This window comes from Strongylocentrotus purpuratus, unplaced genomic scaffold, assembly GCF_000002235.5.
Source record: "Strongylocentrotus purpuratus isolate Spur 01 unplaced genomic scaffold, Spur_5.0 spur5_scaffold_2, whole genome shotgun sequence".
NCBI lineage: Eukaryota > Metazoa > Echinodermata > Echinoidea > Camarodonta > Strongylocentrotidae > Strongylocentrotus > Strongylocentrotus purpuratus.
In genome coordinates, this window is record NW_022145605.1 from 10,282,437 (window position 1) to 10,306,363 (window position 23,927).

General features: G+C 38.6%; 1 protein-coding gene across 1 annotated transcript in view; it reads left to right on the forward strand.

The window, feature by feature from the left end:
- The window catches only part of LOC590499 (sodium/glucose cotransporter 4), a 37,589-nt gene extending 16,902 nt beyond the window's left edge, over window positions 1–20,687 (forward strand). The window contains exons 4-16 of the mRNA XM_030991004.1: window positions 1,833–1,904; window positions 3,548–3,652; window positions 4,342–4,401; window positions 4,981–5,085; window positions 8,505–8,691; window positions 9,669–9,880; window positions 11,345–11,480; window positions 12,154–12,261; window positions 12,780–12,930; window positions 15,019–15,187; window positions 15,867–16,082; window positions 17,086–17,212; window positions 18,609–20,687. Coding sequence (XP_030846864.1) covers window positions 1,833–1,904; window positions 3,548–3,652; window positions 4,342–4,401; window positions 4,981–5,085; window positions 8,505–8,691; window positions 9,669–9,880; window positions 11,345–11,480; window positions 12,154–12,261; window positions 12,780–12,930; window positions 15,019–15,187; window positions 15,867–16,082; window positions 17,086–17,212; window positions 18,609–18,835 — 1,875 coding nt within the window. The 3' untranslated portion in view covers window positions 18,836–20,687. The remainder of the gene's footprint in view (window positions 1–1,832; window positions 1,905–3,547; window positions 3,653–4,341; window positions 4,402–4,980; window positions 5,086–8,504; window positions 8,692–9,668; window positions 9,881–11,344; window positions 11,481–12,153; window positions 12,262–12,779; window positions 12,931–15,018; window positions 15,188–15,866; window positions 16,083–17,085; window positions 17,213–18,608) is intronic.
- Window positions 20,688–23,927: the final 3,240 nt, after the last annotated feature.

The following is a 23,927-nucleotide window of genomic DNA, read 5'->3' on the forward strand; positions in this document are numbered from 1 at the left end:
ATTATAAGCTTGGATGTGCATAGTGAAAGTTTAACATACGTGTGAGATTGGGAAGATCACTGTCCTGGAATCGCTTAGTTTTACAAGAAAATCTTTGATTTTTATTGACGTTTCGTAAATTGTATTTGTTGGTTTTCTGTGGCGGTAACCATGATTTGCACAGTAAGTTCGTTTCTAGTGCATTAGCCAGATCTATATGGTGAGTTTTTCTCTTCGAGTCACAAGGGTTAGAAATTTCGGTCTCTAAAGAGCATCGTCATAATGAAGTATAATTTGATCCTAAAATTATCTGACAGGTTCTTTTGTGTATACTTTCTATAACATCAATCTGTTTACCAGTTAAACTACCAGAAAATAGAGGTATACAGTACTCCGTAATTGTGCAGCAGGCCGTATCGAGAAGAAAAAAACTGAAATTGAACTTTTTCAAGTTTCTGCCTCTATTAAAATTGAACGGTACGAATCTCAAGACTGATCACAATCAAGTCATTGGTAGATGGAATGACATAAATGATTTCTTGGGGGTACCTAACGGTACACTAGATATAACATAATAACAAAAAACATACTATAAAGGAAGACCGAGAAATGTGTTAAGCATGTGACTTATATGAGAGTAAAGAGCACAGACTGAAATCATCCATTAATGCCTAGGTCACATTTGCTCTACGGCTAGGATACGGCGGCCGTAGGCCTTCGAAATGGAAAGATACCCGCGGCGGCCGCAGAGAATATGTGGTGGCCTCAGGGTCATCCAGGGTCTATCTCTATCTTTGCAGGCCGTACGGGTCGCCGACTCGTCGTGGGATTTTAGTGCGGAGTAATAACTTATTTCATTTCAATGTTCGCCGTTGCAATTAGACATTTAGACACAACGTATCCATGCCGTAGAGCGGTTCCACGGCAACCATACGTCGTGCGTCCGATGGCCTCGCGGCTACCTTGCGTCTGCCTTCGTATTTGTCAAACATTTACGGCCGCTGCAGGGACGGCCTAAGTGACCGTTAGCCAGCGCTTCAAAGGTCGTACGGCAGTCGCAGGTGTTCCGTCTTCACAGATTAAAAATACGTCGTGTGGCTCCCCTTACGTTTGTGACTGCTGAACAAACTCTGTGTGGCCATGCCTTGAACCATAATGTATGGCCGTACAGAGGAATTTTTCCTTTGGGGGACCGGGGGGAAATTGCAATAAATTATTAATAAATTATTGCATTTTCTTTGCGTTTTTTTTAAATTTTTGGGGGCTGCCCCCTACCTTAGCCCCCACTGCGTACGGTCATGATTCAGTGGCAAAGCAATAGCTTCGTAACTGTGAGGCTCCAAGATCAACACCGTGTCGATGTGCTATATTAGTGCTCTTTTGTGGGGCATTAATCCTCATTCTGAGAATGTATATTACTATAGATCTAGTAGGAATAAACCATTGTCAAAATCATTCCATAATTGGGGTAAAAAAAAAACACCATTATGACCAACAGTGTATCTTGGATGTATGGGGTAGGGGCGTGTACCAGTCAGTGAAGCGTTAATCATGGGTGTGTGTCGCTCTCTGGCTTATCTTTACAACTCATAAATGTTACGTGCTGTTAAGTGCTAATTGCTACTTCTATTTACAAGCTTATCTATTGAATCGCAAATATCACCATTCAATGTAATCCCATAACGACTGCATTTTGTATTCATCTGAAATGGGGTGAAGACCGATTACTAGACTAAACATTTAATCAAAACAGCCTCTTGTATAACGCATGCCTTATTTTCTTAATACATGGTACTTTAATTGATTTTTTTAAATTCCCTCGGTCTTTCTTTAATTGTTTCTCCATTTTGCAGGCATCATGTGCAGGGAGCAAAGATTCGACAAGCGGCTACTTTCTGGCAGGTCGAAGCATGCCATGGTGGCTGGTAAGAAAGAACAAACGTGAAATAAAGTTGGTCTTTTTTCCTTGTAATATCATATAGCCTATTCAGGTGATTCATTTTCATTTCATGTGTTTTGGGAAAATTGGATGTCTGATATTGAAGATGCGGGCCAAACAGGGGATCGAATATTCTTTAAAAAAATAAGACTTTCAATCGGAAAATTAAATTTTTAAACGGAAAAATTAAAACAACAATAAATAAAATAATATAATTAACCAGGATTCAGCTGCCTCAAGGCGCTGAAATGGTTCAAGGAATAGCATCCTACTAGGGAAAAAAAAGAGCACTTTTTTTCCCCTTTTTTTTTTCAATTAAAAAAAAAATTAAGGGTGGGGTTTTAACCGCCCCCCCCCCCCCCCCCGCCCTTCGGCGTACGCGTCTGCCCCAACGTATAATTTTGACCCAAAAAACATCCCAGAGATGTTGGAAACAGGGCTGATCACACCATGATCACACCTAAACGATAGAGTTGACGATAACGAGAATTTCAATAAAACGTACGCCCTTTGCTTGCATACTCGAGGGTCTATACACACACTACACAGAAGAATCGTGGTGTATGCAGAAGGGCAATTCCACGGTTACTTCAAACGTTAAACTTGGAGGGACGTTGAATTTACTCTTCGAGCTTTCATTCTTTTATAACAATGGTTTGAACCAAGCAAGTTTGCGCTAAACGAAAGTATACATGACTTAACCCTCTTTTTCAGCAAATAGAATTTTGGAAAAGGTTGTCAGCTTTGAACGCTTTCTGTAAGCTAATGAAACGTGTCTGCTTTCTGAAAGCTAATGAAAAGTGCTTGTTACTCACGTTTCATGAAAAGGACAAAAGAGACCTTTACTGAAACATGTCCGTATATGAAGCTTTCTTCTAAAATTGATGTACCCTTTTGTAAGAAGTTTGGTATAAATGAGACATACACTTTTAAGTATTAACAAACTCTTGGACATACCACTTTGTCAGAAATGACAAGAATGCTGGTTACTCGCGTAACGGTTATTTCTCACGTTACATTTTGTCCTAGTTGTTTCTAACTGACATACCGCAAAGATTGAAAACCATATTACCTCCAAAATTCACTAGTGAATCAATATTTCACACTTCATCACATTTTGCACAAAGGAATAAAGAGAAGAACCAGTGCGAGTTACATTGAAAGCGATTTTTGTTGACTGTAGTCCCACATATACATTTTTGATGATGGTTCCAGAAATTGAAGAAATCAATCCGAATTTTGTTTTTTTCAAAGTTATAATTTGGGTAAAAGAAATTGAAGAATTATCATTAAAGACCATTTTCTTTTAGGTCATCATAATATGTCCACCAACCGAATGCCCCAGAAGCATATTGCTACATTGTCCTGGTCTGGTCTGATCAGCCCTTAATCCTCGTAAATGCTATGTAATTATGTAATTATGCTATGTAATTTATGTATGATCAATCGGGCAAAAAGAATTTCCGTTTCGGTTTAATAAAATTTGGAGTGGACTATTAGACTATTATTATTATTATTATTATTATTATTATTATTATTATTATTATTATTAATATACATGTACAATATTGTCGTGCTTATGTAGCTATAAGGAAAATCTTATATCACAATTTATTTGCATGTGGACAGGTGGGACTCTCTCTCTACATGACCAACATCGGAAGTCAAGTTTTCATCGGAATTTCGGGTACTGCCGCAATATCCGGTATTGCAGTCATCGCTTATGAATATTATGTAAGAAAGTCGTCTTGTCTCTTGATAACTTTAGCCTCCAGTAGCGCATCTAGGGGAGGGACCCAAGCCCACCGCCACAAAAATATTTTTTAAACCGCCTCACTCATGCTAAAATGATGTTTTGTTGAAAAAGTAGTCTCCAACAATAGTTATATATGGCGGCCAATTTTGTTCCAGCAGCTTATTGTCAAGGTAGTCCACCTAGACATTACGCGGGGAGGTGCCCTGGACACCTTGATACCTAACAAACTTTTACAATATTCCATGTTTCAAGAAACTGCTTTCCTCCCTGGGCAACATGTTTGAAGCCCCAGGACCTCATCTTTGTGTAGTGCATGAAGTTTCGACAAGATTGTGTCAATTTCTTAAAAATTTGATTATACACAAAAGTTGAAATGTAGGCCTACGTTAATCCTTAAGTACTGCATAATCAACATTTTCCAATAGCACCTACACGGTTTCTTCCACAATAAAGCTGCAAGACCAGTACTCATCTTTACATTTATGCAATCGTTTCAACGGCCTCTTCCTTATGAGTCAGGAAAAAAAATCACCGATTAAGGCCTATAACAAAACAGTAAAATTTGCAATATATATTACTTAGTAATGAAAAGCAATGATGTTGTGGAATGAATTTGCATTGTTTTTGTTTATGTTTTCTTTTTCTTATCGGTCTCATTTACTTACAGGCATTGATATGCTTACTTCTCCTTGGCTTTGTGTTCTGTCCCGTGTATTTCTCTTCAGAGGTGAGTTTCATCATAATCTTGTTATATCCTTACTGTAGACGAATTAGAGCTATCAATTTAAAAGCTGACAGAAAGGAAAACAAACTTACATGATTGTATAGAGTATTTTAACAAGTAGTGGAATGAATCGAATGTCAATATACTTTAGTTATAAAAGAAACCCCGTTAAAACGTGAATGATTTTTTTTTTTCACGGGAGAAAACATTATGTGTCAACATTTTGCTCCTGGTTGGTTCCTCATTGATGTGTAACATTTCAGTTTTCTGAAGAAAAACAAAATCGGATTCGTACTTTTTCTAATGATCATGATTTGTTTTTCTTTCTGAGATATGCAAAGTCAAGGGGTTGTTGTGCTGCCCCTTCTTGGAGGATACAAAAAGGGGATATAGCAGTATAGTGAGGGGAGGAAGAGGGAGGGGTCGTACAATATTCTGTTCATGTTGCGCCCCCCCCCCTCTTTAAATTTCTCTCCTTTCCCCATTTTCGCCTTTCGGTTTGCGGAGGCACGCTCCCAGAACGCCACACCCCGTAGCTATAACAGATGCCATTATCCGTTTATTTTCTTCTATTTTTCTCAGATTTCGACGGTGCCACAATATGTGAAGAAACGTTTCGGAGGAAACAGACTGCAGACATTTATCTCCATCATCAACCTCGTCGTCGCCGTCACCATTATGTTGGCGGTGAGTAGGGGGAGGGGTGGTAGATATTGGGGAGTAATAGAGAGAGGGGTGGTAGATATTGGGGAGTAATAGGGGGAGGGGTGGTAGATATCGGAGAGTAATAGGGGAGGGGTGGTAGATATTGGGGAGTAATAGGGGAGGGGTGGTAGATATCGGAGAGTAATAGGGGAGGGGTGGTAGATATTGGGGAGTAATAGGGGAGGGGTGGTAGATATTGGGGAGTAATATGGGGAGGGGTGGTAGATATTGGGGACTAATAGGGGAGGGGTGGTAGATATTGGGGACTAATAGGGGGAGGGGTGGTAGATATTGGGGACTAATAGGGGGAGGGGTGCTAGATATTGGGGACTAATAGGGGGAGGGTTGCTAGATATTGGGGACTAATAGGGGGAGGGGTGGTAGATATTGGGGAGTATGGGGAGGAGTGCTAGATATTGGGGACTAATAGGGGAGGAGTGGTAGATATTGGGGACTAATAGGGGGAGGGGTGGTAGATATTGGGGACTAATAGGGGGAGGGGTGGTAGATATTGGGGACTAATAGGGGGAGGGGTGGTAGATATTGGGGACTAATAGGGGGAGGAGTGGTAGATATTGGGGACTAATAGGGGGAGGGGTGGTAGATATTGGGGACTAATAGGGGGAGGGGTGGTAGATATTGGGGACTAATAGGGGGAGGGGTGCTAGATATTGGGGACTAATAGGGGGAGGGTTGCTAGATATTGGGGACTAATAGGGGGAGGGGTGGTAGATATTGGGGAGTATGGGGAGGAGTGCTAGATATTGGGGACTAATAGGGGGAGGAGTGGTAGATATTGGGGACTAATAGGGGGAGGGGTGGTAGATATTGGGGACTAATAGGGGGAGGGGTGGTAGATATTGGGGACTAATAGGGGGAGGGGTGCTAGATATTGGGGACTAATAGGGGGAGGGTTGCTAGATATTGGGGACTAATAGGGGGAGGGTTGCTAGATATTGGGGACTAATATGGGGAGGGGTGGTAGATATTGGGGACTAATAGGGGGAGGGGTGCTAGATATTGGGGACTAATAGGGGGAGGGGTGGTAGATATTGGGGAGCAGGCAACGGAAATTACCCTTTACGCCCGTTAGATAATAATACATACTCGGGAAATAAAAGATCAGGAAAATAAGGGATGGTGTAGGGATATCTATTTCGAACAAATTCCAAACCGAAATTTTAAATGAGTTTAATCATTATGCCAAGTTTTGCAGTAACTGTTTTTAAAAAAAAACTTGTCATCCTACGTAAAAAGAAACAGACCTCCCCAAGCCAATCCTAATAAATTTCTTGATTTACTTGAAAGCAGAATGTCTGCACCATCTCTTGTAAATAAATTTGTTTGTAATATATGTAATGCATATTATATGTCACAATTGTATGATATTATATGATATTTATATAATATTGACTGGCCTTGAGGGGTATATCAGAAATATTGACCAAGCTCAGATCATATTGCCCCGAGTCGAAAGACGAGGGCAATATGGTCTTAGCGCGGTCAATATTCCTGATATCCCCCGAAAGTAAAGCCAGTCAATATTTTTATTGTTATCCAAATCAGACATCTAGAGCAAATACAGACATCCACCATGACAATCTCAAGAACTGAACAAACTTTGTCAAACCAACACTGTGAATCCAGTGCTTGACAAAATTTTCGATACACTACAAACAGTGTGTATTTGGTGTGATTATTACGTCACAATAGAGTGCGCGCAAAGAGCGCAGGTTCTCGTACGCATAATATTAATAGATGCGCAATGAAAATGCGAGACCGTAGAAAATACCAAGGTATATTTTCACTCGTCTCTACACGCAAAGTCAATACGCGCAGGGAGACCAAGGAAAATACAAAGAATATACCCCTCCGTTCCCACTGCTAGTGAAAACTAGGGCAATACGGTTTTGTAAATGACCAGCTCAGATGTCTGATACGGGTAATAATTATATAATATTGACTGGCCTTGAGGGGTATATCAGAAATATTGACCAAGCTCAGATCATATTGCCCCGAGTCGAAAGACGAGGGCAATATGGTCTTAGCGCGGTCAATATTTCTGATATCCCCCGAAAGTAAAGCCAGTCAATATTTTTATTGTTATCCAAATCAGACATCTAGAGCAAATACAGACATCCACCATGACAATCTCAAGAACTGAACAAACTTTGTCAAACCAACACTGTGAATCCAGTGCTTGACAAAATTTTCGATACACTACAAACAGTGTGTATTTGGTGTGATTATTACGTCACAATAGAGTGCGCGCAAAGAGCGCAGGTTCTCGTACGCATAATATTAATAGATGCGCAATGAAAATGCGAGACCGTAGAAAATACCAAGGTATATTTTCACTCGTCTCTACACGCAAAGTCAATACGCGCAGGGAGACCAAGGAAAATACAAAGAATATACCCCTCCGTTCCCACTGCTAGTGAAAACTAGGGCAATACGGTTTTGTAAATGACCAGCTCAGATGTCTGATACGGGTAATAATATATGATATTGTATGATATTATATGATATTATATGATATTATATGATATTGTATGATATTATATGATATTATATGATATTATATGATATTATATGATATTGTATGATATTATATGATATTATATGATTATGATAGTATATGATATTTATATAATATTGACTGGCCTTGAGGGGTATATCAGAAATATTGACCAAGCTCAGATCATATTGCCCCGTCTTAGCGCGGTAAATATTTCTGATATCCCCCGAAAGTAAAGCCAGTCAATATTTTTATTGTTATCCAAATCAGACATCTAGAGCAAATACAGACATCCACCATGACAATCTCAAGAACTGAACAAACCCTAACCCATAATAAACAAACCCACCAAAATACCCTCAACCCTTGCCTCTCTCTTATTTTCTTTTCTTTTTCTTTTTATTATTTTAAACATAAGCTCATGCTCAATAAAATGCTCTTATTTATAAAAATGGGAATCTACAAGCTACAAACTTCAATGTAAAAGCTTGTCTTTTTATTAGATTCCCCCGTATATCACTTCAAAATCATTTATTTAATTTCAGTTAAAATGTCATGCGGTCGTATTATTATATCCGTATGTTAATTCGACTGTATTTTTATTATTCTACGTATTTCTTTTTTTACCTATTACAAGAAAAATCCTTTTCATTATTATTGTTTATTGCTTTTAATTTATGTAATGAATATGAATGTGAAATATGGCATAAGACTAAACGGAAACTAAAACCAGGAAATATATTTTGTCATAACATCATGTTGTGCTATTCTCTTTACGATTGTGCATTTAATTTTTATGCTGCGAAATAAAATCATTTAATCAATCATCCAACCGATCACTGAACTGAATAGCTTTATCCATTTTTTTTCCATTTTCTAAAAGGGTGAGATTTATGGAGGGACGGTGATAATCTCGACCGCTCTCGGATGGAACGTCTACTTGTCAGTGATCGTTCTCCTATTGATGACAAGCATATACACCGTGGCCGGAGGTCTGAAGGCCGTCATCTACACTGACGCTCTCCAGGCCATCATCATGCAGGTCGGCGCATTCGTTCTCATGGGAATATGTAAGTAAATGCTTTTTATACAATCCCAGAAAAATGGTTCTTAAAGGGGTCGGGTAACTTTGTCTCCGATTCTGAAATAAAATCCTGGATTTAGCTCATGCTGTAATGATAATTTTTAACCTTTAGGTTAGTCAGGAACCCCATGACTTTTACAAGCAGTTCACCTGTCTGATTATCAAGATATTTATGACTGAAAATCGAAATTAAATTTTCCTGACGGTTTTCATAACACTACAGTCTTTTGGGGAAAACGAGTATGGTAAAACCGGTCATCTCAAAGGTTTTAATTTTTTTGAGGTACTTCTTGATCATTTTATAGCGCAATTTTGGGGGGCTTCAATATTACATCATATCACCAGGCACGTAGCCACGGGGGGGGGGGGGGGGCACGTGCTCCCTAAAAAAATTCCAAAATCGGGTGAACTTTTTTAGACCCTTTTTTTTTACCTTGATCGATTACATGTGTGCCCCCCCCCCCCCCCCCAATCATCAAACTCTGGCTACGTGCCTGTATATCACAGACACTGATAACATTTAGGGCCGTGCATCTCAGATCTAACATTGTTAAACGATGTCTTTAAAGGGTTCTTGAACTGCGTATCTTATTTTTGTTAACGTACCTTTTATACGAACCTTTAAACGTTCAGCAAATACCTTTAAAGCTTCCTTCAAAAGATATATACCAATGTGATTATGTTCAAATTGTTGATTCAGTCTTTCTCGTTGGTCTACTAGATTAACATCAAGAAAAGGTCTCCAAGCACTTGGACCAAAGGGCTGCCATTTAAGGGTTTTTTCTTCATCAAAATACCTCTTTACAAGCGTGTTCAAATTTGTAAATAATTCTTCCAAGAGTGCCTCTAAGGAGATTTTTTTTTAAGCAATCACCTGCTTCAAAGATACGGTGCTGGTATCATCTATAATCTCTGTATCAAATACATACCGAATGGTTTTCCATGTTTCTGACCATCATGCAGCAATAGCAGAGATCGGTGGCATCAGTAACCTTCGTCTGCTCTACATGACTGCGATTCCTAACACGACACAGATCTACGGCAACACAAGCTGCGGGATCCCGACAGAGGAAGCGTGGCATATCTTCAGGGATGCCCAGGACGATGATCTCCCGTGGCCTGGGCTCGTCTTCGGTGTCTTCTTACTGGGACTCTACTTCTGGTGCACGAACCAGGTGAAAAAAAATTGAGAGCTGAAGAAGGGGTTTTAGAGAGGGGGGGGGTTGTTGCTTCGTTTCGTGTTATGTGTTTTAATGCACAAAAAACAGTGAATACTCTGAATGCACCCGGAATCATTCTGGCTCACACAATACCCCCTATCAGTGTCACCAGTGGTGTGGCCTTGGTCAAACGACTTTGCTATCATGAGGGAAGGAGGGGGGGGGGGTGTCATCGGATTTACTCGGCAGATGAATATGCCATTTTCGTAATGTAACCAAATTTAATGCATAAGTCTTTGTGAGGTGCCTCAATACAAGTTATTTCATTCACCTGATAAGAATAATAGTATTTCAATAGTCAGAATGCAAACTGCATGATAAGTGTTGATAGGTAGGTCAAGCCATAATGTTTGTCCAACCTGGCAACAACTAATGTATGCAGTTCGGATTCTGTCTATTGAAATACTATTATTCTTTTCTGGTGAATGAAATAATATGTATTGAGGTACTTCACAAAGACTTATGCATTACATTTGGATACATTACGAAAATGGCCTATTGATATACGAAGAACAGGTCTTTTGAGTAGGGTGGAGATGACGAATGACGACCATGCAACTTGCATTCGGGGATACAAAGGGTCTTTCACATGAAAGTCTATTAAAGCATCCCACTGAATTTGAAGAAAGTAGAAGACATTCTACGGAGGTTAAATGCATATACCTGGGGGGGGGGTGTTTCACAAAGATCCCAAGTCAAACCTAACTCTAAGTTGGACTTAACAATTATGGAAAGCCGTTAGCATCATTCGAAAAATATTTTGTACAACTTATTTCAAAAGGCATAACATTTTGATTCAAATCATTCATAATTATTTTCTATTATCAAGAAGATTTCATGTTCTTGCTGTGGAATTTATGAAAGTGTAAAATACTTGAACTATTGCTTTCGAACATATTTGATTTTAAGGCTACAAGTGGCTCTCCATAATGTTTAAGTCCAACTTAGAGTTAAGTTCGACTTAGGATCTTTGTGAAACACCCCCCAGGTCTGCATTCCCAGGAAGAACCACCTAGTGATCAAAGAAGACACGCGAGCTTGGTCAAAGAGCTCCGTTCACTTATTTATTTATTTATCTATCTATCTATTTTAACAGGTTACATATCAATATCAGGTATATTGGATGCTCTATTTCAAGAAGAATCAAGACTGCTTAGCCGCGAATTATCTCCTGCTTCTTGTCCTAAAATCATTGGTTTCTAAGGAGCATTCTCGTTTGTTATTATTCTGCTTCTTTCTTTCTTTCTTTATGTGTGTGTGTGTGTGGGGGGGGGGGGTTCGCACGTGAGGGGTGCTTCAGCCCCCCCCCCCCCCCTCCTCCCCTGGATACCCGTGTGAAGTTATTTTAGGCTTATCATATTTTTGTCCAGACTTTTACGTTTTGTTTTTCTCCACTTTTTTGTTCTTTGAATGTTTCAGGTAATCGTGCAACGTACTCTATCAGCGAAGAACATAACCCACAGCAAAGCGGGGTGTATCATGACTGGTTTCTTTAAGCTCGTGCCCATGTACCTGATGATATGGCCTGGGATGATAAGTAGATCACTCTGGCCTGGTGAGTAGCTAGAGGCGAACGAAACCTTTGGACCGCAACAAGATTTAAAAATAATTGAAATGAGATTTTAGACAGGCATGATTAGGGCAGGTAATGACGCAATCACAATAACGCCTCGTGTGTAATTGGCAAAAAGGAGTGTTAGAATCAGAAAAAGGCAAAAACACATTCGTGAGAAATATTTTCTAGGGATAATTATGCCTGATAAGATTTAAAAATTACAAAAAGTTTTTGATTTAGGGCATTTATGCCACAGCACGCGTCATACGACGTCATATCAAGATGCGTTTTTCATTCACCTAAATCCCATTCGTTCTCTTTAGCATGCCGTTAAGGCCACTAAGCTCTTCGTCGTCCAAAATCACTCGTGCGTGACCGTCCAGGAGCCATTTTGTCCGTTTTGGGCCGTTTTTTGAGGCCTTTCTTTCTGTCTATATATATATATATATATACCTAACTCCACTCTCATAGATGCTACAGACTTCTAATAAATAGTCCAAGAGACGCTCTTTCGGATGACATGTAGAAACACGGGCGTCAATGCATGCCCGGCGTTCTAACGCGATTCCAGTTCTAATTGTTATTATTGTCGTCGACCAACTGAAAGGCTTTTCACCACCAGTCTTTCCTGTCATGTTTTTTTTTTGTTTACCTTGTTTGAATGGCAATCTAGATGAGATTGCGTGCGTGGAACCGGAAATATGTCAACGAGCTTGCAACAATCCGGCTGGCTGTGCGGATATCGCCTACGCAAAATTGGTCGTCGAACTCATGCCCACGGGTAAAAGTCGACACGTCATGATATTTTATTTGTATTTTTTTTAAAGAACTTAGTTGACATAGGACATCATATTCGTGTATATTTGGTAAAACAACAGTTTAATGCATATGAAGCATAATATGAAGAAAAAAAATACATATGTAAACTGAACAGTAGATAAAGAACCAAAACTAGTATGCTTAATTTCTAAATAATATGGTGATTTCAGTTCCAAATCTCATAATATCTATATTTTCTAATTCTTGAGATCAACTATATATACATATAAGTATGAATTGTAACTTTTTGCAGCTATCCCCGATTAAAACGGAGAGAGTAATGAGGAACAGTGAATTTAATGCTAACCGAATCATGTCACTCTACATGATTATTTCTGTAATTTTCGACTCCAATTTTTCTCTATATATATAAAAAAATAAATACATTATTAAATATATTTATGTTTGATATTGCATGAAAAAGAAACCATGTGAAGGGTTTAAAAATAAAATAAATATCTATTCGTTCTTGTCCTGAAGGTGCCAAGGGCCTGATGTTGGCGGCCATGTTGGCAGGATTGGTCAGCACTCTGACTTCCATCTTCAATGCGGCCAGCTCCATGTTTGTCCTTGATATCTGGGTCAAGTTTCGGCCGTCTTCAACAGAACTTGAAATGGTTATCATTGGAAAGTAAACTTTCGTTCCTTTAAAGTACATTTCTCATACTAACGAAACCGACACCCGGGCCCTGTTTCATGAAACTTGTTATCAATGAAAAAAAAATGCTAAATTTCTATGGCAAATTTGCACTCAGCCAATCAAATGCCACGAATTCAGTAGCTTATAACAGTTATTGTAACTTTATATAAAACAAGTTTTATGAAACAGGGTCTAACCTCAGACCAAACAAGAACTAGTTTTACCCTTAAGGGCTTGTTCATACTTAACACGGTAAACCACCACAGTTTTTTTTTTCTTCTTCATTTTCGCTTTAGGTCATATCTGTGTCTTATTAGTAAATATACGCGCAGGACATTTTAATGCCCTTTTAATCGTTGATTGGAGACTAAGAAGTAGATTCTAAGTAAAAGACGTCAGCTAAAGGCTAGAAGACCGCTTACTCTACGTCAAAAAGTATATGACTTAAACCCTTTTGTCTCCAGGATAATATAGCATTTCCCGTCCATTTTTAACACTTTTTTTTAATTAAAATTTATCTTTGGGCACTTTAATCTTGTCCTAGGTAATTATCCGGGATCGCGCAAAATTAATTTAGTCATTTTTCTTTCAAGTTTCTCAATGGTCACTCAATTTCAACATAATTATGTCCTTTCAATTTTGTCAGACTTTATTAAATTCGGCTTACCTAACGGTCCGCTCCTGAATGTCATGATCAAAGTCGTCTTTAACCAATTAATTTCAATAGAGTTTATTTCAAATGTGTCGGGATAGACAAGAAATTGAGCTAAAAAAGTGCCCTGAAGTTAAGGCAAACACCCTTTTCCTAATTTCTATACACCTTTTTAATTGTTGAATAAGATACATGTATATGAACGGCCGCTTGGACTAGGATAGCTAAAGACAGAAGAGAATGGAAATGGTATGAGGAGGGCTTTGTCCAACGTCTGGATGAGCTATAGCCTGATAGATAGATAGATAGATAGATATGAACAAATATATACAAGCCTTTGTTTTGCAGGTGTACATACAATTTTCTTTCATGAACTTTTGCCTAATTTCAATATGAGCAATGAAATCTGGTTTCCAAGGGACAACATTAAAAAAATGTAGATAACTGTTTTCCACATTCCTTTTTTGTTTCCTTTCATGAAATCGATATCTTATTTGTGTGAATTCCAGCTTGGTGTCTATACATCGTATTGTTGGTCATTCATAGTTTTTAAGGCAAGTCTGGGTTCAACATGATCAAAGTTGGAACAATCGATGAATAGCCGAAAAGAAGAAAAAACATATTAAAGAACTCAATCGAATGGTTCTGATGGTGATAAAGATAATTCATAGACCTACGCAGATACGCCGTCAAAATAAGTATTTACCCATATACACAAAGCAAGATGCATGTAGAAATAAAAGGACAAATCGTAACAAATATCCATATGGCTAACGGACACGTGACTAATTTGAATGGCGTTTAAACGAAATTGACATTGAGGTGTGCAAGACCAAACAGTTTCGGGGCAAAGTATGAAATATTTGTGTCTTCAACGATAATTAGATTTGTCACTTCAAATCAATTATTTAATTTTTCAATCTTATTTTGTTCGTTTAAGTGTGTGTGTGTGTGTTTACCTACATCACCTGCTAATTTTATTTGATTTATTTATCTAGTTCAGTTTTTAGTATTTACATGTTTGAGCAAAATTTTGTGTCGTATATACCCACCCCCTCCTCCTCCACGCCTTTCCCTACGAAATCTGATCGTATTACCAGATTTAGGAAACAAGTTACATCTTGTTTGAATACAGTTTTCCTTTTCTTGTCGACGTTTTGATATATCAATCTTTTTGTCGAGTGTTTTATGATCATAATTATGTCCTGCATTTATTTGTTTTCTTTTGTTTTGTGGAGGTTTTCGTTCCTATTAAGCATATCTCGGGTTTGCTTTGTTTTGGTTCTTTGTTTTTCGTAATATTACTTTCGTATCAGGGATTGATTTCAAATGAATCATATGAATTTGAATTTGAATTCTCCCACTTTCCTTTTCTCCATTTTTACCACTCTCACCACACCACCACCCATGTTCATCACCGATACCAGGCTGTGCACCTTGGTGATCATGTGTTTAGGGGTATTGTGGCTTCCTGTCATCCAGTCGTATGGTTCTGGTGGTATCATGTACTACGTCCAGTCTGTCCTCGCCTACCTCTCCCCGCCTGTCTTTGCCGTCTTCTCGACATCTGTCCTCTGGTCGAGAATCAACGAGCAGGTGACCTTGATTTGATTTTTAAAGATTTCTATATCATATTTTCAACATACATTTCTATTTTTCTATCTATTTTTTTTTTATTTGTTTATTTATTTATTTAGTTATTTTATTTTATTTTATTTTATTTATTTATTTATTTTTGTATTTTTTTTATTTTTTGGGGGGTATTTTTTTGTATTTTTTTTGTTTTTTTGTATTTTTGTATTTTTTTTGGTTTTTTTTGGGGGGGGTCCAGTAAGATATTTAGAATTTGATAAGTTATTGAAGAGAAGAAAATCACCGAAGTATGTATCGTATAACCCCCAAAGTTTGCCTATGACATCCTTGACTTTATTAATACACTCTAATGGTGCTTTGTGATCACCCTAAACAAATATCAATTCATTTTTCGTTTGAATACCCCTCAATCTTAACTCATTTAATATATTCTATTTTAGTAGTAAGCGATGAATTATTATCCATATACTATGGCACCTTTATATAAAGACCGCTAAAAGGAGATAAGAAAAGCGGTCTTTATGAAGATGTGGTCCTTATGTACAGGTAACTTTAATGATGTTAATACATGTTTCAATGGGAAAAAAAAATTCAAGGGTAAAAAATGGCATATGTACACGAATGGTCTTTCTATACAGATGGTCGCTGTAACAGGTTTGACCCTTTTTGTTTCAATCTGCAGGGTGCATTCTGGGGGTTGGCGATTGGTTTTTCTGCGGGGGTCGCCCGAGCGATCATGGAATTCGCTTATGGCATACCAGGCTGTTTGGATGAGGACAACCGACCAGCAATCCTCAAGAACTTTCATTTCCTGCATTTCGCGGCATTCCTCTACGCTTTTTCCGTCATTCTCGTCGTCGGTATCAGCCTGATGACCAAACGCATTCCACATACCAAGGTTTATATCTCATCTTTCTGACAGAATTTTCCATCTAATCCCGCTCCTCTCTCTCTCTCTCTCTCTCTCTCCCTCTCTCTCTCTCTCCCTCTCTCTCTCTCTCTGTTCCACTGTCTCTGTTTCTGTATGTCTCCTTCTCTCTTGATAACATTTCCTCCATGTTTCTCTCTTCTTTTCTTTCATCTTAACACTCTCCTCCTTAGACTTCTGTCTATATGTCTCCCTGTCTTCTCTTTATCATCCTCTTTATCCCTTGTTCCCTCCCTTTCTCTCCCATCTCTCTCTCTCTCTCTCTCTCTCTCTTTCTCCTTTATCCCCTGTTTTCTTGTGGTATCACTATAAAGCAGTAAAACTATAACTACATCTTTATTTACATTATATAACTGTTTTTTTTTTCTTCTTCAAATCAGATAACAATGAAACAAAAATACGAAGGTAAAAAAAAAACTAAATTTAGTAAAATTGATAGAAGTGAACTTCTGAATCGAACAATGCTATCGAAGTTTAACTTCAAGATATCATGATGGTCTCTTTTAATATGCTATTATTGTCCCGATTTGTTATATTTGTACAAATCGGAAAAGAAGGAAAAACTCGGTTATCCGAAAATTTCAGAGATAGAACACGTTTGACATAGAAAAAGCATCGATACGAGGTGATGGAGGAAACTATTTGAAGTTCTATGAATATTATTGATCAATCAGGAGCGAGCAACTTTTGGTGAAGTAACTGTCTATCGCAGGTGTGTGTGTTAATAATGGGGTTGTACAGTCAGTACAGACGTGTATTAATCACATATGACTTTGTACGTATAGGACCGATCTTGAACATAACTTTCCGAAAGACACGACTCAGTTTCTCGAGAAACTGGGTCGGATAAGACTCAGTTTGGTAAGTGAAGACAGAGAGCTGGTCGTAGCACGGATGCTATCGCTAGGCCAACTCAAATGTGATTTGACAAAGTCAAATGTGACTTTAAATTAGTACATTTTTTCCCCAACAGCTGGTCAGGTTGACATTTTGGACCAAAGATTCGACTTCCCCCCGGGAGCCTATGTCAGTAGAGGAAGACGAAAGACAGAAGGAATACGATGAAATTAAGAGCCAGCGAAAGAAGGAGTCTGACATCAGTAAGTTGTACTCCCAATGCCCCACCAGTATTTTTGTTTGATTGCGGAAGTCATTGTGAGTTGCAAGTTCAAATCAGGACGGTCAAGTTTGTTCTTGATGCGACCTCTGTACAAAATGGGTCTGTGCTTTATTGCCAAACATGTATCTTTCAAAATGAATATAGGTTTTCTCGCCCAATTTCATCAGAGTTGCATCCGATTTAATGATGCAATCATTCAATTTCGAGCGAATTTGAATGATCACCAAGATCAAGATTAAAAGAGGGAACTAGTTCATTCAATTTGATTGTATTAGCCCGCGATTTCATAATTTTCTGACATATAAAACGTCTAAAAAGCGCGTTAAAAATGCACGTAAATGCATTCGAATTCGCACCTGCACGGCCCATGAACGTTAAGGTATTCAAATTTACAAATAGGCAATCATAGCATTTGGGCAGTGGGGTGGGGGTAGTGAGCACTAATTTTTGTTGTTTTTTGTTTAGTGAGTAGTGAGCAGTAATATTTCAAAATTTTGTTTGCCCCCGAAAATTTGAAAAATAGCCCCCCCCCCCCTTGAGAACCAGCTGAGGGGGCCCATCTTCTTTTTTGTTAAACTAATAAAGGCAAAATTAACGTGATTTTACCTGTCCCCCCCCCCCCCCCCCCCCACCTACCACCTTCCTGGATCCGCCACTGGAGCAAGTAACATTCTAGATTTAGAAAATTTGGGGGGTTCAACTTACCTTCAATTCAATTTGTCTCTTAACACTGCTACTATGATGCACGAAGGTTCCAATTAGACCAAGGAATACTGTCAAACCTGTCAAGTGCATTTAGGGCTAAAAGATATATTTTATACAATTTGCTTATGATAGTATCTCCCAACCCCCCCCCCCCCCCCCCCCCCCCCTATGAGCTAGAATTTACATGTACTAAAACAGTATTCTTCAATATCGTATACGTATTCGATATCCATCTAATGCAAGCTGCTAAACAATTTTAAGTTGCATTATGACAGCGGAGGCATATATTTTATGTCTGTACTACTTGTTTGTCTTTCGTTGTTATCGTTGTTACCTGGAATCAGTCGAATGCTAATAATTTATCATTTCCTTGCTTTGATTAGAAGACTTTAAGTTATTTATAACTAATAATATATTATTTATATTCATAAGTTTGATAACTGTCTATGGCCGGTTCTATCATCTCGTTTTCACCCCGCTTTTAGCGGTGTGTCCAAACAGAATAAGGCAATACAAAGCACCAACTCGACCCCTCAGGCTGCCATTGCCATCTGTATAGTCCGAAGTCTGCCCTCACTCATCCTGGCTACTGGTTCCCATACACCCACCCCCACCCTCCCCCCCCCCCCCACACACACACACACTATAACGTATCATTTTCCCCCTTACAGAGTATCACAATCGAACCGGGCTCAAATGGAAAATTTGGACCGTTCTCTGCGGCATCAGCACCTCACCAATTGACGATGATGATGACAGAACAAAGGCGGAGAAGGAAGCCGAGGCCTTGGCAGAGAATCCAGGGACAGCCAACGACCCATTTTGGGTGAAAGTTACAAATTTCTTCGGTCTACTTTTGGCTGGAGCCACTATTTTTGTTTTTGGATATTATGCTTAGGTCATTCTGGTTAGGATTTTCGGCTTGTGTGTACAATTTCCTTTTTTTTAAATGCTGTTTTCACATTTATACGTCATATATAGATCTGCATTGTCATTAACGCAGCCACGTAACATAGATAAAACATTTTAAAGACGTACCATCTTACTTTCACTTTAACCCTAAATACATATGAAACCCTTGAGGCTTTTGTGACATGTCATTTAGACTACTGTAATGGTTTGCTGTAAATAAAAAAAAAGTTATATTCCCAGCTAAATGCTACTATAATCGGATTTAGAAACTAATTAACGTTTATTCTATGATGTTATATGATATTATAATCATGTAACAACGTTTTCTTGAACGAAAAAGCAAAGCAAAACAAAACGAACAAAACATTCATTCAGTACGAGGATACTAAATACTTTGTAAATATGTGTATACATGTTTTTACTTATTCTTTGTTGTTGTAATGAGTCTATGTTCATGATTTTGTGATTATCATTATTATTTCAATATTTGTGTAACTATTTTTCCTTATTATATGTTTAACAGGGCCTAATGGAAGACCACCATTATTGTTGATAATGAGTCACCCTGTCTAATAATAGATAAATAAATAAATAAATAAATAAATAAATAAACTCCGAGCAATTCAGAAATTTCCTGCAATATTGATTCCCTGAATTAAAAAATATTCTCAGATAACCCCTGTCTATAATTGTCATAATAGTTTAACTTTCCTATCATAGTAGGCGAGCCAAACATAAATAAGGCTCTAGAAAAAGATTCCATGGCGTTTTGGGGTAATGCATGGTATTCATGATAATTCATGCGCATTTCAAAATTAAAAATGTCATTTTATGTATGTCATTTCTCTCTACAGTGTTATCATCTTTGGGAGTTTTAATAATTTTGTAATAATGTTTTCATTTTTTATGAATAGTAAAGATATTAAAATATCAATAAACTGCCGTTGACTTGGAGAAAGTTGTAAAAGAAAGAATCTATTATTTGTTTTTAAAAGAAAGATGTAAACATAATTGTATTGTTGACATGACACTCATTTTGTTTTTGAATGCGAAGAAGAAATATTAAAAGAGTGGGATGGAAGAGGCTTCTTTACATATAAATCATTTAATGCAAGAGGAGTTGCAATATTGTTAGACAAAAATACACATTTTCTTATAAAAAGAGTAAATAGTGATACTGATGGAAACTATGTAGCCCTTATAGTATCCAGGTTGGTTTCTAGAATTTTCACTGAGAGCAATATTATGGGCCTAATAATGACTTCCCATAATTTTTTAGTTGTATAAAAACCTCTTACTAGATTATGATGATCCTCACAACATTATTTGTGGTGATTGGAACCTTGTACAGAGTATGGAGTTACACACTTTTAATTACCTTCGACTTGGTAAAAGCATGGGAAAGGTAGATGAGATTTAAAAAATGACTTTAACTTAGTAAATCCATTGCGTCAAATTCATCCTGATACAAAATCATATACCTGGCGACAGCCTATACCTTTGAAACAAAGTAGGTTGGATTACTTTTTAATGTCTGCAGATATACTTTCCTTGCTAAGAAAATGTGAAATTGATTTTGGCTATCGCACTCATCATTCATTGATCAGTTTAGACATTGTGGTAGATAAATGCCATAAGAGATTTAACTATTGGAAATTTAATAACTCATTTTTGAAAAAAAATCTGAATTTGTTAATCTTATTAAGGAGAAGATGAAAAAATAAAGTTTGTTTACAGTACCTTAATGTTGACTGTCTTGATGGTAAACAATTTGAACATGTTAGTAAAGAAGATCTGAAATTTACAATTAATGACCAGTTGTTTTTTGATACTTTGTTGATTGAGTTGCGAACAGTGACAGTTATGTATACTTTTCGACAGAAAAGAAGAAAAAAGTGCAGAAAAGAATCTTGAGACTGAGATAGTTGAGTTCTGTTTTCAGCCCGCAAATGCCTTCAAAGTGCATATTTATTGCTCTTATTCTTATCCAAGACATTTATAGTGCCCTTTTAATACCTAAAATTGCTATGAAGGTAATTTTAGACCCCAAAATGTGTGAAATTTAGCCAATACAATCATACAAATTCAGCTCCACTTTCAAAAAAATACGATGACCGTTATATAATTAATGAATTAATAATAACAATACATGGGCCGGCTGGTTGTTAGTATTATAACAAACACGAAAAAACAAACAAAAAAAGCTAGCATCGGCATTGGCTGAAATACGACGTAAAAGGCGCCATTTCGTTTTTTCAACGGCTTTTTCAAATAATCTAATATTTGTGGGGGTACACAAGTATTATAAATCGTTATATTCATGGTTAATTCAGCCGTCTCTGAACCGATTTTGATAAATCTTTGTCTTCAAGTACATCCTTATTTGCACCTTTTTCCGAGTTGCGCATGATCACATTAATGTTTTATTTATTCTATTTCTAGTGTTCTCTTACCTTTAGCTCAGACGATGGGTATATTTCATGAAAATGGCGGCACCAGGAGGCCATCAAACAGATAAAATGAAAAATGAATCGGATTCTCTGTACTTTTAAACACGATAATAATATAAACCTCCATTATTCAAGTCCTATATCTATTAATTAAAATGGACTTTCAGGTTAAATGGGGTTAAATGCCAACAAATTTGGATTTTACCTAAAAGATGGCACAGGGCTGGGGCGCCTTCATTGATATCAAATGAATGGAATAACATCAGAATCAGATTATATGTACCTGTTAACTCAATAAATGTTTAAAAAGATATTAAAAAATAGCGCTTTTTATTTTGAGTATATGGTAATCCCATTTAGGCGGTCATTATTGGACTTTACCAAAATGACGACCACGGGAGGGGGGCGCCCTTCTTCACATCAAATCAAAAGAATAACAAATTCCCTGTTCCTGAAAACCCCATTACTATAACATTATAGTAATCTTATCAATTTATCAAATCATGAGCTCCAATGGGCGGCCATTTGGATTAAATTTACCAAAGGGACCCCAGTTGGGGGGGGGGGCATTTCTTGACATCTAATCGGATTCTCCATACCTGTAAGTCTCATTATACAGAATTTGACAAAATGTCAGTATCCGTAGCCCATTTGAAAAATGGCTCGACATCTGGTGGCCATTTTTGATGTGACAAAAATGGCGGCCCCAGGGGGCTAGCGCCCGTCAAGAAACATAACAGTATGGCATGGTCAAGGAGTTACTCCTTGGTGTATGGTCGACATCTTGTCCAAAGTTTGGTGCTTTTACAATCTGAACCACAATATCCCTTATATCCCCCACTATTGTGGACAATCTTGCACTAGATCAGCTATCTCCCAGGTTACCATCCTTTGTACGATCACCAACTCTGGATAATCTCCCATGAGAACAACCACCCTCAAACTTCAAAGACAACAATTAACGTTTTGCACACTGCAGAAAACTTGTGCAGATAGTGACCAGTGTCCAGTGCACACCAATCAACCTGACTATTGCTTTTGTCTTTTGAAGGATGTCTCCAGACTGTATACAATTAGGAAGAACAGAAGTTGATCCAGTGTCCTTGATAGAGGGTCGTAATGTCTTTGGTGCCTTCAATCTAGAAAACAGATGGAACTCATACAGACTATTTTCAATAGTATGTCGTGGGAGGCATAATACAGGGGGTGTTTCATCGAATCTTAAATCAATTTTAAGGCCGAATCACTTTTAGGTTTAAACTGATGCTTGTGAGCTGTTTCATCCAGGCGCGGATCCAGGATTTGTTTGTTTGTTTGTCTATTTGTTTGTTTGTTTGCTGTTGTGTTTGTTTTTTCGGGGGGGGGGCGTAAACAAAACAAAATCCGCATCACCCCCATTCTTACATGCAAGCCCCGCTGAACGTTTCTCTTAGAAGTTGTGGCGGGGGTGGGGGTGGTATTTACGATCAGGTAGAGCGTAGCGTAAATTGGCGTGGGGTCTAGGGGCGAAGCCCCGCCGGGGATCAAGGGGTGGAGCCCCCAGAAGTTCAGGAGGTATAGGCATTTACTAACGGTCAGGGGAGCATAATGTTGATACCTTATTTGTGACACTGGCAGGTCACGAATTGGCTTGGGGCCCAGGGGGCGGAGCCTTGGAAGCTCAGGGGTTTTGGGCTATAAATAACGGTCAGATGAGCATATTTTTATACCTTATTTGTGACACTGGCAGGACACAAAATGGTGTCGGGTCCATGGGGCGGAGCCCCCAGGAGCTCAGGGGTTTTATACATTTTATAACGGTCAGACAAGCATGCAGGCCCCGCCTTAGGGCCCCTGGCGGGTTCGAGGGGCGGAGCCCCGGAAGCGCAGAGGTTTTAGGCATTAAATTACCGTCAGATGAGCATATTTTGATACCTTACTGGCAGGTCACAAATTGGTGTGGGGTCCAAGGGGTGGAGTCCACAAAAGCTCAGGGGTTGTATACATTAAATTACCGTCAGATGAGCATATTTTATACCTTACTGGCAGGTCACAAATTGGTGTGGGGTCCAAGGGGCGGAGTCCACAAAAGCTCAGGGGTTGTATTCATTAAATTACCGTCAGATGAGCATATTTTGATACCTTATTTGTGACACTGGCAGGTCACAAATTGGCGTGGGGTTCCAGGGGACGGAGCCCCCGGAAGCTTAGGGGTTTGGGGCAACAAATTACGGTCAGATGAGCACATTTTTATACCTTATTTGTAACACTGGCAGGTAACTGATTGGCACGGGGTCCACGGGGTGGCGCCCCCAGAAGCTCAGGGGTTCTATGCATTTTTATAACGGTCAGACAAGCATGCAGGCCCCGCCTTAGGGCCGCCGGCGGGTTCGAGGGGGCGGAGCCCCGGAAGCTCAGAGGTTTTAGGCATGTAATTACGGTCAGATGAACATATTTTGATACCTTATTTGTGACACTGGCAGGACGCTAATTGGCGTGAGGTCCAGGGGCGGAGACCCCAGAAGCTCAGGGGTTTTAAGCCTTGAATTACCGTCAGATGAGCATCCAGGTGCCCGCCTTAGGGCCCTAGGTGAAATCAAGGGGGCAGAGCCCCCGGAAGCTCAGGGATTTTATGCATTTATTCACGGT